The sequence below is a fragment of the Barbus barbus genome (genome assembly GCF_936440315.1).
Source record: "Barbus barbus genome assembly, chromosome: 29".
Taxonomy (NCBI): domain Eukaryota; kingdom Metazoa; phylum Chordata; class Actinopteri; order Cypriniformes; family Cyprinidae; genus Barbus; species Barbus barbus.
In genome coordinates, this window is record NC_136757.1 from 12,409,353 (window position 1) to 12,424,711 (window position 15,359).

General features: G+C 39.8%; 1 protein-coding gene across 1 annotated transcript; it reads right to left on the reverse strand.

Annotated features, from left to right (window-relative positions):
* Window positions 1-259: 259 nt before the first annotated feature.
* On the reverse strand, window positions 260-12,724 carry LOC306849071 (DLA class I histocompatibility antigen, A9/A9 alpha chain-like; the record flags this gene model as incomplete). The annotated part of the gene is made up of 5 exons (XM_079383931.1): window positions 12,475-12,724; window positions 3,589-3,867; window positions 3,106-3,396; window positions 432-554; window positions 260-309 (listed from the first exon to the last, which is right to left on the reverse strand). The coding sequence occupies exons 1-5, from the start codon at window positions 12,713-12,715 to the stop codon at window positions 260-262; spliced, it is 984 nt and encodes a 327-aa protein (XP_079240057.1). The 5' UTR covers window positions 12,716-12,724.
* Window positions 12,725-15,359: the final 2,635 nt, after the last annotated feature.

The window sequence follows — 15,359 nt, forward strand, 5'->3', positions numbered from 1 at the left end:
TATATCTTCATAAGCGGATACAGTTTGATGAGTCCATACAGGCTCGTTTTGTTCACGTTGCATCTTGCACTAAAGCAGAACAAAGATAAAGGCGTTGCTGCATAATTCAAAAGATTACATTTAAAGAACAACTGACATATAAATGCTATATTTATTGTATATGTTTTTGAAAAAAGTGTTGGAGAAGTAAACTATTTTTAAATTTTTTATTTATTTCATCACTTGCTAAAGTATTAAAAAAAATTAAAAATAATAATGTCTACTCACTTGGAGTCTGGGTGTAATGATGTGTTGTCTTAGAAACTGAACCTAAATGAGAATGAAGAAGGTACACACTTACACCATAATAAAGTTTAGAGCTTTTGTTGCTTCACAAGTTTACTTGAATGTCAGATAAATTTATCTTTGGTGCCTTTCTACTTAACATTTACCAGCAACTCGTATCTTCCTCCATATGATGAGTGCAGTTATGATGAGAACAGCCACACACATGAACACCAGCACACTGATAACTACAGACTGCGTAGATGACCTTGGGTCAGATTTAACCACATCTGAAATTGGGGTGAAGTGATAAAAAAAATAGAAATCAGTAATCTACAGTCATATAAAGTTAGTTTTGTTATTAAACCTAATGTCGAATTTAATTTCCAAAGAGGCATTTTTCCTTAAAGTGCCCCTAATATGCCATTTCCAATATTGCTTTTCATGCAGTGTGTAATGTAGCTGTATGTGAATGTAAACAATCTGCAAAGTTGTAAATCTGAAAGTGCACAATAAAAAGTTATTGTCTCCCAAAATATAGAATCGGCTCTATTCATAACTTCCAGTCAAGTGACCGGCTCGAAGACCTGGAGGGCAAAACATCCATAGAACTGCAGTACAAGCCTATTAATTTTCCATCTGTTTCACAGCCACAAATATTTAGATCACCTCTCAAAAGAATAAAACAAAGGTATGTGAACAAAATACAAGTTTTGTCCATTTGCAACCCATTTTAAGCACCCGTGGCAATATTTCAATTGCGACAAAACGTTGTAAAAACACTTAAAGATTCTTATTATATTTAAAACAGTAATATTACAATATCAAATTCAGTAATCTCTGTATTACTGAATGTATTATTACTGGGGCATTTATTATATATATGAATTTATTTATTACTGGGGCAGTCATGGCCTAATGGATAAAGAGTCGGACTTGTAACATGAAGGTTGTGGGTTCGAGTCTCAGGTCTGGCAGGAATTGTAGGTGGGGGGAGTGAATGTCCAGCGCTCTCTCCACCCTCAATACCACGACTGAGGTGCCCTTGAGCAAGGCACTGAACCCCCAACTGCTCCCCGGGCACCACAGCATAAATGGCTGCCCACTGCTCCGGGTGTGTGTTCACGGTGTGTGTGTGTGTTTGTTCTCTGCTCACTGCTGTGTGTGCACTGGGATGGGTTAAATTCCGAGTATGGGTCGCCATACTTGGCCACACGTCACATCCTATATATATATATATTAATGATGCTATGGGAAACAACTTAATGTGAAACTTTGCACGTTGAGTTTATATTCTGGCTTCATCTGCTTGCCTGTACAAAATATACATCAATAAGGTGTTTACTGAATTTCGGCTTTTAATATCTGTGTTTTACTACTACTTTACTACTTAATGCAAACTGTAAAAATAACTGGCGGTCTGTGGAGCAAAACTTTGTTTTGCCCTCAAGGTGGGCGTTCCTATAAGGGTGTGACGTCACATGAAAACTATCAATACAGCCTCAATCAATACAACGAGTCATTAGTAATTTGAATCCCACTTCCGTGATGGCTACACGTCACAGGGTAACACATTTGCATAATTCCCGCCTATGTTCTACATTGGCCGGTGGTGAACAACTTGACCCCGCCCACAAACACGTAATTTTACTGATTTCTTCTCTAATCTCTGGGAGTTCAGCGTGTCATTTTTTTTTTTCAGTGAAACAAATGTTAAATGTGTTCAGAAAAGTTATCATAGTGACAATGACATAAATTGTAAACCAAGTATGAAAAATGTCCAGTTTTCATGTTATTAGATTTTTAACAAAAATTGAATTTGTGCCAGAGTACAGGCAGTTTTAGCTTAAAATAAAAAAAATAATATATTCAATAGTTATGAATTACAAAATTATAATAGTCTATTTGAAAAAAATTAAAAAGTTAGCTGATGATAATTGGCTAGCTAACTAGCTTCCTGATGCTAACTTGAGGTAATATTTATATATAAAGTCCAAATATTTTTAATTCAACTAACTAGTTAGAATTCAGTTGATGGAAAAACTAAGGATTTGATGTTCAGAATATAATAACTACAGTGATTGCCCATTGCCCCCTGGGGGCGTTTTACCCCACACACTATGTTTGAGAAAAAAAATTATGTCATTCTGAAAATATATTTATATTTTTATTAAATAACACGTGCTCTCTATCTACAGGGCCTACTGTTCTCATATCATATATAACTGTGATCTTCTACAAATCAACAAGCTTTAAAACACTTTTTTTTCTTACCGTTGAAAACTAGATCATTTCATGTGAAATCGGTTTTCTCTCCGGTACATCAACAGTGTAAACTTCATATTAAAAACATCTATATTACTCTTGTCAACGTAGTCCATAGTTACAATAAAAATTGATCTTGACTTTATATAGTGGTTATTTTGGGAAAAACAGTAGGCGTGGGGGGGCTTTTACCCCACTCTACCCTTAGTATGATAAATAATAGATGCTTATATTTTCAATCGAGCGTTCAAAATACAGAATTATGGCAATGGGCCTATTGTTGCCAATACGCTCTACGCAGTAGACCAATCACAACAGACTGGGCCATCTGACCAATCAGAGCAGAGTAGGCTCATGGAAAGGAGGGGTTTAGAGATACTGAATCTTAGAACTGCTTCGAACGAATCGTTTGAGAATCGCTGGAAAATGTAGTGATATTAAATGCATATTTTGAGAAAACAAAAGCATTTTCTCACCTTGCATGCATGTAAAGCTATTGTAGGAGACTCCCAAAACAATATTAGGAGCCTTAAAAATGGCATAATAGGAGCACTTTAATTGTAAGTTTTTCTTTACCAAATGTAATGTCCAGTTTGTTGTCCAGACTGAGGTGCTTCATTGTGCAGTTGTATTTATGTTCCTCGTGTAGCTCTTCTTTACTGATCACCAAACTTTTCCTCATCTGGTAAGTTCCGTCTCCGTTGGGCAGAATCTCTCCTCCTGTGATCTGATCATCATCCACAGGCTGACCATCTCTGAACAGGGTCAGGTTAATGTGACGGGGGTAAAAACCAGTGGCCAGACAGCTGATCTGAAGCCCTTGAGAGTCTGTGAGGGGCTTTTTCATGAGTCTGACTCTGGGTTTTACTACAGAGAAGGATGAGAAGTGTTACTGTTGCTAAACTGTTGGGTTCACTGCATCAGTCCTTCATTTATCATAGGCATGTTTCATGTAGTATTCAGAGGCACCATTCACTGTCAGCACAGCTGTCTGGGTTATATTTTTTGATCATGCTTTCTTCTTAATTATACTCAAGTTAATAAGGTTGATCCTCTCACCTTTTCTCAGCACGTTGTTCTTCTCCATATTCAGATACCTTCTCAAAGTTTTAATGCAAATAGGATGATAAACATTTTCATACATAAAGTTTTCATGAACCCGTTTTAGTTGGTCCCATGTTATCACCCACGGCATTTTTATCTGGATAGCGTGTTTTCCTACATCAAAAATAAACTCCTCCATATTTTGTCCACCGAAAGCATCCCAGTAATGAAGTTGACCTGGTTTATTGCTATTCAACAGTTCACATCCAACAAGTCTCTGATGAACATGCACACCTTCAAATGAATGAAAAAAAAGTTAAGATGTATTATTCTTCAATAACATAGTACAATATAAGAATTGATGTAGAAGCCAAAAATCTACATGTACTAAAGAGTACAATGATACAAAATTGATTACTCCTGCATTTGATTTCGCTGTCGCACTCTCTTATGATCAGTAGGACTCCTGTGGAGAGGGTGAGTAACTTCAAGTACCTCGGTGTAAACATCTCCGAGAACCTGACTTGGACTACACACATCCAAACACAGCAATCCTGTAAACTTTCTATTCAGGGACCATAGAAAGTGTATTGACTCAGTGCACCTCAATGTGGTATGGAAACAGCTCAAATCAGGACTGCAAAGCACTACAGTGAGTTGTTCGCTTAGCTGAGCGCATCTCAGGGTCTGCTCTCCCCTCTCTGCAGGACATCTACCTCAAACGCTGCAAAAATAGAGCTGTCAAAATAATCAAGGACTCTAATCACCCTGGTCTAATCAACATACTGAGTTGTATGATGACATCACTGAATTCAATGATGAACTGCCTTTAACTGAAAATTGAGTGCTTACTATTGTCCTTTTGCATTACCGACACACTATTTTCCTATTTGATACTGTAAAGCTCCTTTGACACAATCTGTATTGTTAAAAGCGCTATACAAATAAAGGTGACTTGCCTTGACCATCAAGTTATTTTTATTTGTTTGGTTAGAAAAGCCAAAGACCACGGAAAGAAAAAATTGCTTGACTTGTTGGCAAAGGCTGTTTACATGAACTGCAATGCACATCCACTACAAGGCATGCAGCTCATTTTAAATACTCAAAAAACATATCTCCTTTCTTTGACCTTCAAGAACACCTTTACTGATCTACAGATTCAGGTTAGGACTAGGAGTAGGTCTAAGGGTGGGTTTAGTGATAAAATAAGGTGACAAATAAGGTATCTACATGGCAACATCAATGTATTATGTTAATAAAAATTATCATACACTGATTATGTTGATATTATGCCATTACTGTTTTATAATGTACTACAACACACTGAAGTGCAAATACTATCTCTCATTAACACTAATTATAAATAGCATCTAAACATTTTTTACACTTAGTGGTCACTATTTTTGTGTAAATAACAGTGCACATAATGCAAAACAGCCTCTGCAAAAAACAAACAAACAAACTCATGCATAAAAACAGCTATAAGATGTTTAGGTAATGGAAGGTGAACAACGTTGAGAGGACGAAGACCCATCTTTCTCTCACATTACAATAAATCTACATTTCTAAATATAGCATCATATATTTGTAAATTGCAAAGTGCCAGAACTATTATGACAGCGCCGGTGTACCGACAAGACATGCTACCTATCAGATTGTGCTACCAATAATATATTTGCATTGTTTTAAGGGTAAGGGTAGGTTTATGGTAGGGGTAGGTATGTGTAGTGTTTAGGATATGCAGTATGAGGTTTACGACAGTGACGTTTGACGTTATGACGCACGGGGGTACGCCTGCCGTATTACACTGTGTAAGAACAACAGAGCACTAGCATTAAGCCCACGAGGGACGACGGCTGTCTGTGTAATAACTGTCAAGATATCACAGTAAAGTATACTGAATGCACACGTCTGTTTTCTTGTCAAATACTCAAACGAGAACATCACATTGGCGACGAGGATAAAAAAAAAAAAAAAAAAAGATGTCACTGGGAAACACCGTCGCTCTACAAGTCGTCGTGACGTATTGTCAAGTATGGTGACCCATACTCGAAATTGGTGCTCTGCGTTTAACCCATCCAAGTGCACACACACAGCAGTGAGTAGTGAACAAATCCACACACACACACACACACACACACACACCGTGAACACACACCCGGAGCAGTGGGCAGCCATGCTGCAGCGCCCGGGGAGCAATTGGGGTTTCGGTGCCTTGCTCAAGGGCACCTCAGTCGTGGTATTGAGGGTGGAGAGAGCGCTGGACACTCACTCCCCCCACCTACAATTCCTGCCGGCCGGGGGCTCGAACTCGCAACCTTTCGATTACTATTCCGACTCTCTAACCATTAGGCCACGACTTCCCCTGCTTCAAGAACAAGCCTTTGATACCGAAACGGATCCGAGCTCAGTAGGACCACGCTGGACAAAATGGATGCAAAGGTTTGAAAACTATATTACAGCAGTGAACATTACCGGAGATGCAAGGCAGAAGGCATTATTACTACACTTGGCGGGAGAGCGCGTGCATGACATCTATGACACGCTAGCAGCAGAGGAAGATAAGTTTGCTGATGTAAGCAGAAGTTAAGCACGTATTTTACGCCTAAAAAGAACGTCCAGTATCAAGTATATATATTCCGAAAGGCAGTACAGCAGCCGGGCGAGAACCTAGACACATACTGTACCAGACTACGTATGCTAGCAAAGAATTGTGAATTTGCCGACGTAAGCCATGAAATAAAAGCACAGCTGATCCAAAGCTGCAGTTCAACCAGGCTACGTAGAAGAGCGCTCAGAGAACCCGAAAACAGCCTGGATGACCTTCTCGAATACGGGAGAACTTTAGATCTGTCCGAGCAACAAGCAGCCGGCATGGAGCAGAGTGTAGCTGCATCAGTGAATGCAGTGCTGCAGGATAGGCGAACAGCTGCCAGCCGACGCACCGGGAGAGCAAAGCCCAACGTCCAGTGCAGGAATTGCGGTGGAAATTATCCACATGACGGAAACTGCCCAGCAAAAGGAAAAGACTGTAAAGCATGCGGGAAACTAAATCACTTCGCCAAGCAGTGCAGGACAAAACAAAAAACACCTGGAAGAGACTTTGAAATAAAACACAGAGACAACAGTAAGCAACACAAAACGCACAAGAAAGTGTATAACATCACCAGCACAACACAGAGTACCACACATGACTCGTCCAGTAGCGATGAAGCTTATGTATTTGCTGCCAGTGACAACAAGAATATCACTCAACCACGCACACACATTTGGCTTAATAGTGTAAAAATTGCAGCAATGATTGATTCCGGAGCTGCAGTGAAGATTATTAGTGAATCAGTCCTCCGTACCCTGAGACCATGCCCACAGCTCAGCCCAGCTGATATAAAGATATTCCCATATGGCAACACTGAACCACTGCCCATAACCGGTGCATTCACATGTAGCACAGAGACAGATAATAAGAAAACCACAGCCGAGTTTTACGTAATGAAGGGTGATAGCTGCTCTCTGCTGGGCTACAACACAGCTAAAGAGCTAGGCCTCATCAAGATCATCAACACTGTGTCTGCTACAACCGGTCAAACAGTAGCTGACGAGTTGGTACAAAAACACCCAGAGCTGTTCGAGGGCATTGCCATGCTGAAAGACTTTCAGGTAAAGCTTCACATCAACACTGACATTCACCCAACCTGTCAGCCACATAGGCGAGTGCCTTTTCACATCCGACAGAAGGTCGAAGAGGAGCTGAAACGGCTTGAGGATGACGACGTCATCGAGACAGTCACAGGCCCTACGCCATGGGTCTCCCCCATCATGACACCACCCAAGCCAAAGGATCCGGACAAGGTTAGAGTCTGTGTCGACATGAGACAGGCCAACACCGCCATACAACGTGAACGCCACATCACTCCCACCATGGATGACGTAATTCACGAGTTGAATGGAGCTACAGTCTTCTCCAAGCTTGACCTGACTGCTGGTTACCATCAGCTAGAACTCCACCCCGACAGCAGGTACATCACGACCTTTACCACATATCTCGGTTTGAGACGATACAAGCGCCTGAATTTTGGGATATCTTCAGCAGCAGAGGTGTTCCAGAATGCGATCTGCCAGACGCTGCAGGGCATCAAAGGAGTAAAGAATCTGAGTGATGACATCATTGTGTATGGTAAAACACAGAAAGACCATGACGACAGCCTCAGAGCTGTGTTCCAGAGACTGAAAGACAGAGGGCTCACACTCAAAAGAAATGCAAGTTTAACAAAAGTAAACTTGAATTCTTCGGATTTATTTTTTCAGCTGGTGGAATCTCAGCGGACCCAAAAAAAATTGCTGCCATTCAGCAGGTGAGTGATCCACGAGACCAGACTGAAGTCAGGAGTCTGCTAGGAATGGCGAACTACAGTGCTCGTTTTATCAAAGACTTTGCTTCCATCTCTGCACCACTCCGTGAGCTGACCAGAAAAGACACACCATGGCACTGGACCCCTGAGCATGCCAGAGCACTACAGACGATCAAAGACAGCCTGACCAGCAACATGGTAATGTCATACTTTGATCCAGCCAAAGACACAGAGCTTGTGGTAGATGCTAGTCCAGTTGGTCTAGGCGCTGTTCTCTACCAAAAGGATGGAAAGGGAGAGAGGCATACCATTGCATACGCCAGCCGTGCTCTCAGCGACGTAGAAAGACGTTACTCACAAACGGAGGAGGCGGCACTGGCCATTGTGTGGAGCTGTGAACACTTTCACTTGTACCTGTATGGCAACCCGTTTATCCTTGTCACTGACCACAAAGCTCTAGAGGTCATATGGAACAACCCTCGTTCAAAACCACCTGCAAGGATCGAGAGATGGGGACTGAGACTACAGCCCTACAACTTCAGGGTAGAATACAGAAAAGGTGCAGACAACCCTGCTGATTACATCTCCCGTCACCCCATCCCGATACAGACGAGCGAAAGCACAAGAGCAGTGAAAGTGGCAGAGGAGTATGTCAACTTTGTAGCTGAGCATGCCACACCAAAAGCCATGACTCTCCAGGAGATAAAAGATGAAACACTAAAAGACCCAATCCTGCAAAAGGTTAGTGCCCACATCAGAGACAACACATGGCACAAAATTACAGGCGACACACAACATGCTGGAACACTGAAAAAGTACAGACAGATTGGTGGGGAGCTCACGGTGTCCCACACCGACGACATCATCCTGCGAGGTACAAGAATTGTCATCCCTGCATCCCTCGAGCACAGAGTGTTACAGCTAGCCCATGAAGGACACCAGGGCATTGTAAAGACTAAGACACTGCTCAGGTCAAAGGTCTGGTTTCCTAACATAGACCAGAAAGCAGAACTGACGGTCAAGAACTGTTTAGCATGTCAAGCCAACACGCCTATAACACAGTCCGAGCCACTGAGAATGTCTGAGTTGCCAGAAGCCCCCTGGTCTAACATCAGTGCAGATTTCTACGGGCCACTTCCAACTGGAGAATATCTACTAGTTGTCATAGACGAATATTCTCGCTACCCAGTTGTTGAAATTGTAAGATCTGTCTCAGCCAACACAGTCATCCCAATCATCGACAAAGTGTTCTCGATGTTTGGAATTCCCAGAGTTCTAAAAACAGACAACGGGCCCCCTTTTAACAGTGACCAGTTTTCTAAGTTTGCAGGCCATCTAGGCTTCCATCATCGGAAAATAACACCTCTCTGGCCTCAAGCAAATGCAACAGCAGAACGTTTCATGCGCACGCTTGGAAAAGCAATCCGTGTGGCAGAGACACAGATTACCCCGTGGAAACAGAGACTCAACACGTTTCTCCGTGAGTATCGCGCCACACCACACAGCACCACAGAAGCGTCACCTGCTGAATTGTTGTTTAAGCGCAAAATGCACACCAAGATCCCGTTAATCACCACCACCTGCGAATATAACAATGATCACATCATCAGGGAGCGGGACACTAATGCAAAAGCAAAGATGAAATCCAACTCAGACGCGCGCCGTCGTGCTAAGCCAATCACATTCACCCCTGGTGACAAGGTACTCTACCAACAACCCAAGCATAACAAACTCACTACCCCATACAACACCAAACCATACGCTGTGGCAGAGGTCAATGGCTCCATGGTCACAGCAACCAGAGATGGACATTCCATAACAAGGAATTCGTCTTTCTTCAAAAAAATAATCTCCAAGACAAAAGATGAGCCCACAGCTCTGGATGAGGAGGATGAGAGAATTGTTGATAATGAAGACACTGTTGCTGTGAAACCAAGGTATCCCTTTCGAGTTAACCGCCAGCATCCATCATACCTCAAAGACTACGAGCTTGAGTGAAGAATACTTACACCCAATCCAGCAATAGATTAGTCTAAAGATTTCTGAATGACTGTTCTTTCTCTTTTCAAAACCATTTGCACAATGCATAAGTGTACTTCAGTGACTATGAAGTACTGTTGCACTTTGATACTGTTCATTCTAAGCACACTTGATAAGTTACCTGAATGTGTTTGTTCTAGCAAAGTTCTGAATTTTATGTTTACATTTGTACTGCCGAGCTACGTATGAAAAGTGATGTTGTTGTTACAGACGACAAGTAAATAAGTCACATATGTCCAAAGTAGTGGATCTAGTGGTTAAAAAAATAAAAAATAAAAAAATATAAAGGAGTGATGTAGTGTTTAGGATATGCAGTATGAGGTTTACGACAGTGACGTTTGACGTTATGACACACGGGGGTACGCCTGCCGTATTACACTGTGTAAGAACAACAGAGCACTAGCATTAAGCCCACGAGGGACGACGGCTGTCTGTGTAATAACTGTCAAGATATCACAGTAAAGTATACTGAATGCACACGTCTGTTTTCTTGTCAAATACTCAAACGAGAACATCACAGTATGGACATTAAAAAAAGCCTCAGACCACATGAATAAGCTGCTGGTAGCACAATCTGATAGGTAGCATTTTTCGCTATCGATTTGTGCTACCTATCTTTTTAATGGGGGGTAGCACAAATCGTCAAAACACCAGAACTTTTATTTTGACAGCGATAAAACCCAGCGCCTGAGCAGACGCACAGTGACAGAAGCTCACGTTATCCGTTAGAAGACAGACGTAAACAAATAAAGTAAACGGTCCAGTAAAATGTGTGGTCATTCCGGTCAATGTTTTACTTTACCACTAAAGGGTACTAAAACTCACACAGACTACTAAATAATTAGGCAACAATTGTTCGCGTGACTTTACAAATTTTCAGAAGTTACAGCTTTTTTAATTAATTAGGCACTAAACAACCTTTAACCAGTATTTTCCAAAAGAAAGATTCTCAAAATTGCACTATCCCCAAAAAACTTAACCATAAAAAACCAAGCTAGTATTTGCACCAAGATTTAGTGCACAGACATTCAAAACCAGATCAGCATCTGGTTGAAATATACAGGATAGCAGCAATAACATATCTGCGTTAACGACGGGCCAAAACGACAACATACACAGAAGAGTGAGCATCCTCTCAAATAATTAATACCGGTGGCTCAGAAAAAAAGCACAGGCGAGGTGTACTTTTAAGAATGTCCTCTTATCGTGATTACTGTCCGTTATCAACAGTTTGTTGTTGTTTTTCTTCTTCGTGTTTGGCGTGTAACAAGGCAGTTACTGCCACCTGTCGGTGTGCGTGGAGTGTCATGTAACTATGACGTCACTCTGTAGGCGGATCGGCTGTTAGCATGAAACTGGTTCCTCGACAAATACCCATAGGCTTTTGGATAATCGCAAAAACTAAGCTCTGTGTTCAATCATAGTTCATGAAATTTACACGTTTTGACCATCGAGATAATCTTTGCAAAGTAATACAAATTTTATGAATTTTGAAGCCTAAATACAAGCGCCAGAACTAAAAAGCTAACATTAGGCTATAAACGAACTACAGCACCACGGTCGCTCTCCTTCAACGTCACCACCACCATGTTTCCGACCAGTTTTAAACTTATTTTTAGAAACATTTTTCATGATAATTATTTACTCTGGATGAATTTTAATCCAAAATAGCATGAGACTGTAAAAGCGGGTTAGAATGAGTTCCTGTTCGGCGTGATGACGTTGAATGTCTCCGACAGCGCCTGTAGTCCCATTTAGCAACTTGTTAGTAACCGTCTTTTTAAAGAAACGTAACAGCTTTAAAAAATCATGAGTGGGGTGTAACTGGTGTGTTTTATGTCGTAGAATAAAACGTGAAAGTATCTTGAGCCTGTGTAAACCACGGACCTTATTTAAGGGATTTAACCAAAATCCCATTCAAAAAACCCATTGACTCTGGGATGATGGAACCGGAAGTGCTAAAATGCTAACTTGCTTCCGGGTTTTCGCCTACAAAGTGACATCATAGTTCCACCACTCTATTGTGGTTTCACAGGCCAATGTTGAATCCAACGTTTATATTTTTTTCTACGAATCTTTGAGTTAACATGCACTAAACATTGAGTGGAATGAATTTGCACCACAGCGTCCCCACACCTTGATGCTCATGACAAGAATAGCATGTATAGTTATCTTTATTGAAGTGAATTAGGTTTAAATCGCCGTCATGCATGAATGAATGATATTTTTGCCATTTTACACATAATAATCCACGATCACATTACACAAAACTGAAATTGCACATCAAAATAACACAGTCAATATTTTCACAAATCACGTTTTCAGGGGAGCCCATGTCTTATTAAGGGGAGCCGAGCTCCCCCTAGCTCCCCCGTAGTTCGCACCCTGGGAGCCAGTACAATTATTATAGGCAGATTTTGCATTCAGACACTGCATTTTATGTATAAACACATAAAAGATACATTTGTTATTCAATGTATTGTGTTATTATCAATTTGTTGCTTGGACTAACCTGTGAGATTTAAGCGATCTATCAAATATAATGTCTCATATTTCAGGTTGTTATATATATATTGAAATACAACACCAGCATCCCTTTGCTCTTCATCATAGTATTTTGATTCACTGTGAGAGCGATACACAGGTTTCCATGTGTTTGAGTCATAATACCCTATTTGCACATCATCCAACATCACCACAACACTGAACTCAGGAAATGGTGTTTGTCCATTTATATATGTTGCTAAAGCCATCAGTGAGTGAGAACCTGTGGATACACAAGGACAAGCATGTAATATTAGCATGACCTCAAATTATACCATTACATTCGTTCGTTCCTGATCACATCTGTAAATACAGAAACAAAGGTCAAAAATAGAAATACCATAAATAGATGAGTCTTTTATAATTGTATAGTACTTTTCACAATTCATGTAATAGCTGCGTACATTTTATAGTGTCACATAGTTTTAAGTATAGAAGTCAGATGTTTTCATTTAGTACGTGACATGAAAATCCATGCTGGCCTAAGCTGTCAACAGGATTTAAAATGCAGACATTCAAAATCATTTGTGACCATAAACATCAAATGGTTGAAATTGTTTAAGGTATCAGAGAGTACACTAATTTACCTGCAGTGACGAGTGTCAAGCATGACAACAAAATCAGAATCAGAATCAGAATCAGAATGAGCTTTATTGGCCAAGTATGTTTACACATACAAGGAATTTGTTATAGTGACAGAAGCTCCACAGTGCAACAGAAAGACAGTAACAGGACAGGACACAGGTAATGAAACAAAATAACAGGAAATAGCCAATAACCAATGTACAAAGCAGCAAAAAAAATAATAAAAAAAATACACAAGCACAAACATGTTCTCAATAAATTATCTTGTGTTGGGTCCGATATCCCACTACTTTCTTTTTCTACTTTTAGTTTTACACTTCCTCTTCTTCTACTTAAGTTGCCTGCATTGCATCCTGTATCCATATCGCCATCTACTGTTTTTGTTTTGGATGGTTTACTTAAGATCAGTTTCTTATTTCCTCTGTTTGTACTCTTTCCTTGCGAGTTATTTATTTATATATTTATTTCATTCACACACACACGCACGCACACACTGTCATATTACAGAATAATGACTGAAGATGATTTAACTGCTTCTAGACATATTCTAAGAACTGTATGTACTGTGTACTGTATTGTACTCTTTAATGATGTGACTGATGCAGCACCTTATTTCATGCATCCATAATCAATACTGGATCTAATCAAAGCTTGATAAACCATTAACATGGTTTATCATTTTCCTGTTATTGTTCTCATCACATTTAAGCTCTTCCTACAGTTTTGTCTACTTCTTTATGTTGTTGTTTTTTTTGTTTTGTTTTTATCTACTATACCGCCACATTCTAGAACAATAGGCTACTAATAGATAAACACCAGCAGGAATTTATTTTCCCCAGTAAATAATGTTCTAAATCTTATACATCTTTTCTTAAATTCTTGACCATTTGCTATACTTGCATTCCATCTCAATACACTTATTACCATCAGGCAAATCATATATTTGACAAACATCTGTTGGTACTAAGCAAGTCTCTCGTGTGTCATAAATTCATGAAATCCTTAGGAATTCTAATGAAGCTTCTTGAATAGTTTTGATCTTGGCTGATTATTATTTTTTTTTTTCAAGCATTGTATTTTAGGACAATTTAATGGTTACCTTTCATCTTCTTTGTATTTTCTGTTTCCATGTTCCTTGTGTCTTGCTTGCTCTTAATTATTGCTTCTTCCCTGCTTCAGCATAAACTTTGTGTTAAACCATGTATCTCTGAATAAAGAATAATGTGTTGTTTCATCATTATTATGGTTTCTATGGCTATATGACCTGCAGTTCCTAAAAGGATTTAAGTTTACTACTAGACTAAAAACAGTTGAAGTTAGCAGGTGCATAAGACAGCCCTACGTCCCACTTCAAAGCACAATATCCACTTTTGTGAATAATTACCTGCCAGGGTCTTTGGGAAAACGATAAAAGGTAAGATTTTTACTGTCACACTTATAGTTTTTCAGGTGGACTGCCCAACATTGCGTTCATTTATTCCACTTTGACTTCACTTTCATTGTTATTCTGTCTATTTCTGTGTATCTGTACTGTTGACCAGTTGGAATGTTTGTTGGACAGTAACCGCAACAACTGATTATGGGTTCTCTTGGTGTAGACATGGCTTTAGATACAGATTAATCCCACGGAAATATCCAGAATTCCAGAAACAAAGGTGTCCATGGGAACGGAGCTAGTGAAAACACACGCCATGCATTGAACATATAATCATCATGCTCATCCAAACAGCGCCTGTCATGTGCTCTCAGCTTTCTGAGCTAACAACATTGACAGCATCAGAAACAAACCCATAAACTAATGTCCAGGGGCTTTTTTTTTTAAACCATATTAAATGTATGCATAGTTAACAGAAATGTATATGGCAAGATGTCTTAAAATATATTTATTTTTCTAACATTTAAACTTAGACCACATTATTAGTGGTCTAAGTTTAAATGTTGTGCAAGTTTATGATTGAAATTCCAAGTCTTGTTTAAAATTTGACATTTTCTGATTTGCAAAATGAGTCCATACATAACCTACAGTTTTGGTTATTCGGATCAAATATCAAAGAAAAGTAGAAAAGGCAGCACATTGAAAAAAGGTACAATATGAACAGTAGCATACATATGCATAAATAGTAAAAAGTACAAAAGTAGACTACATGAAACATTCTGATGGTAAAAAGACATTTAGGCTTTGTTTAGACAGAATGAAAAGCATGTAACCGATTTCACATATACAGTTTCCTAGCTAGTCAAACAACACTATTTATCATAGCAACATGC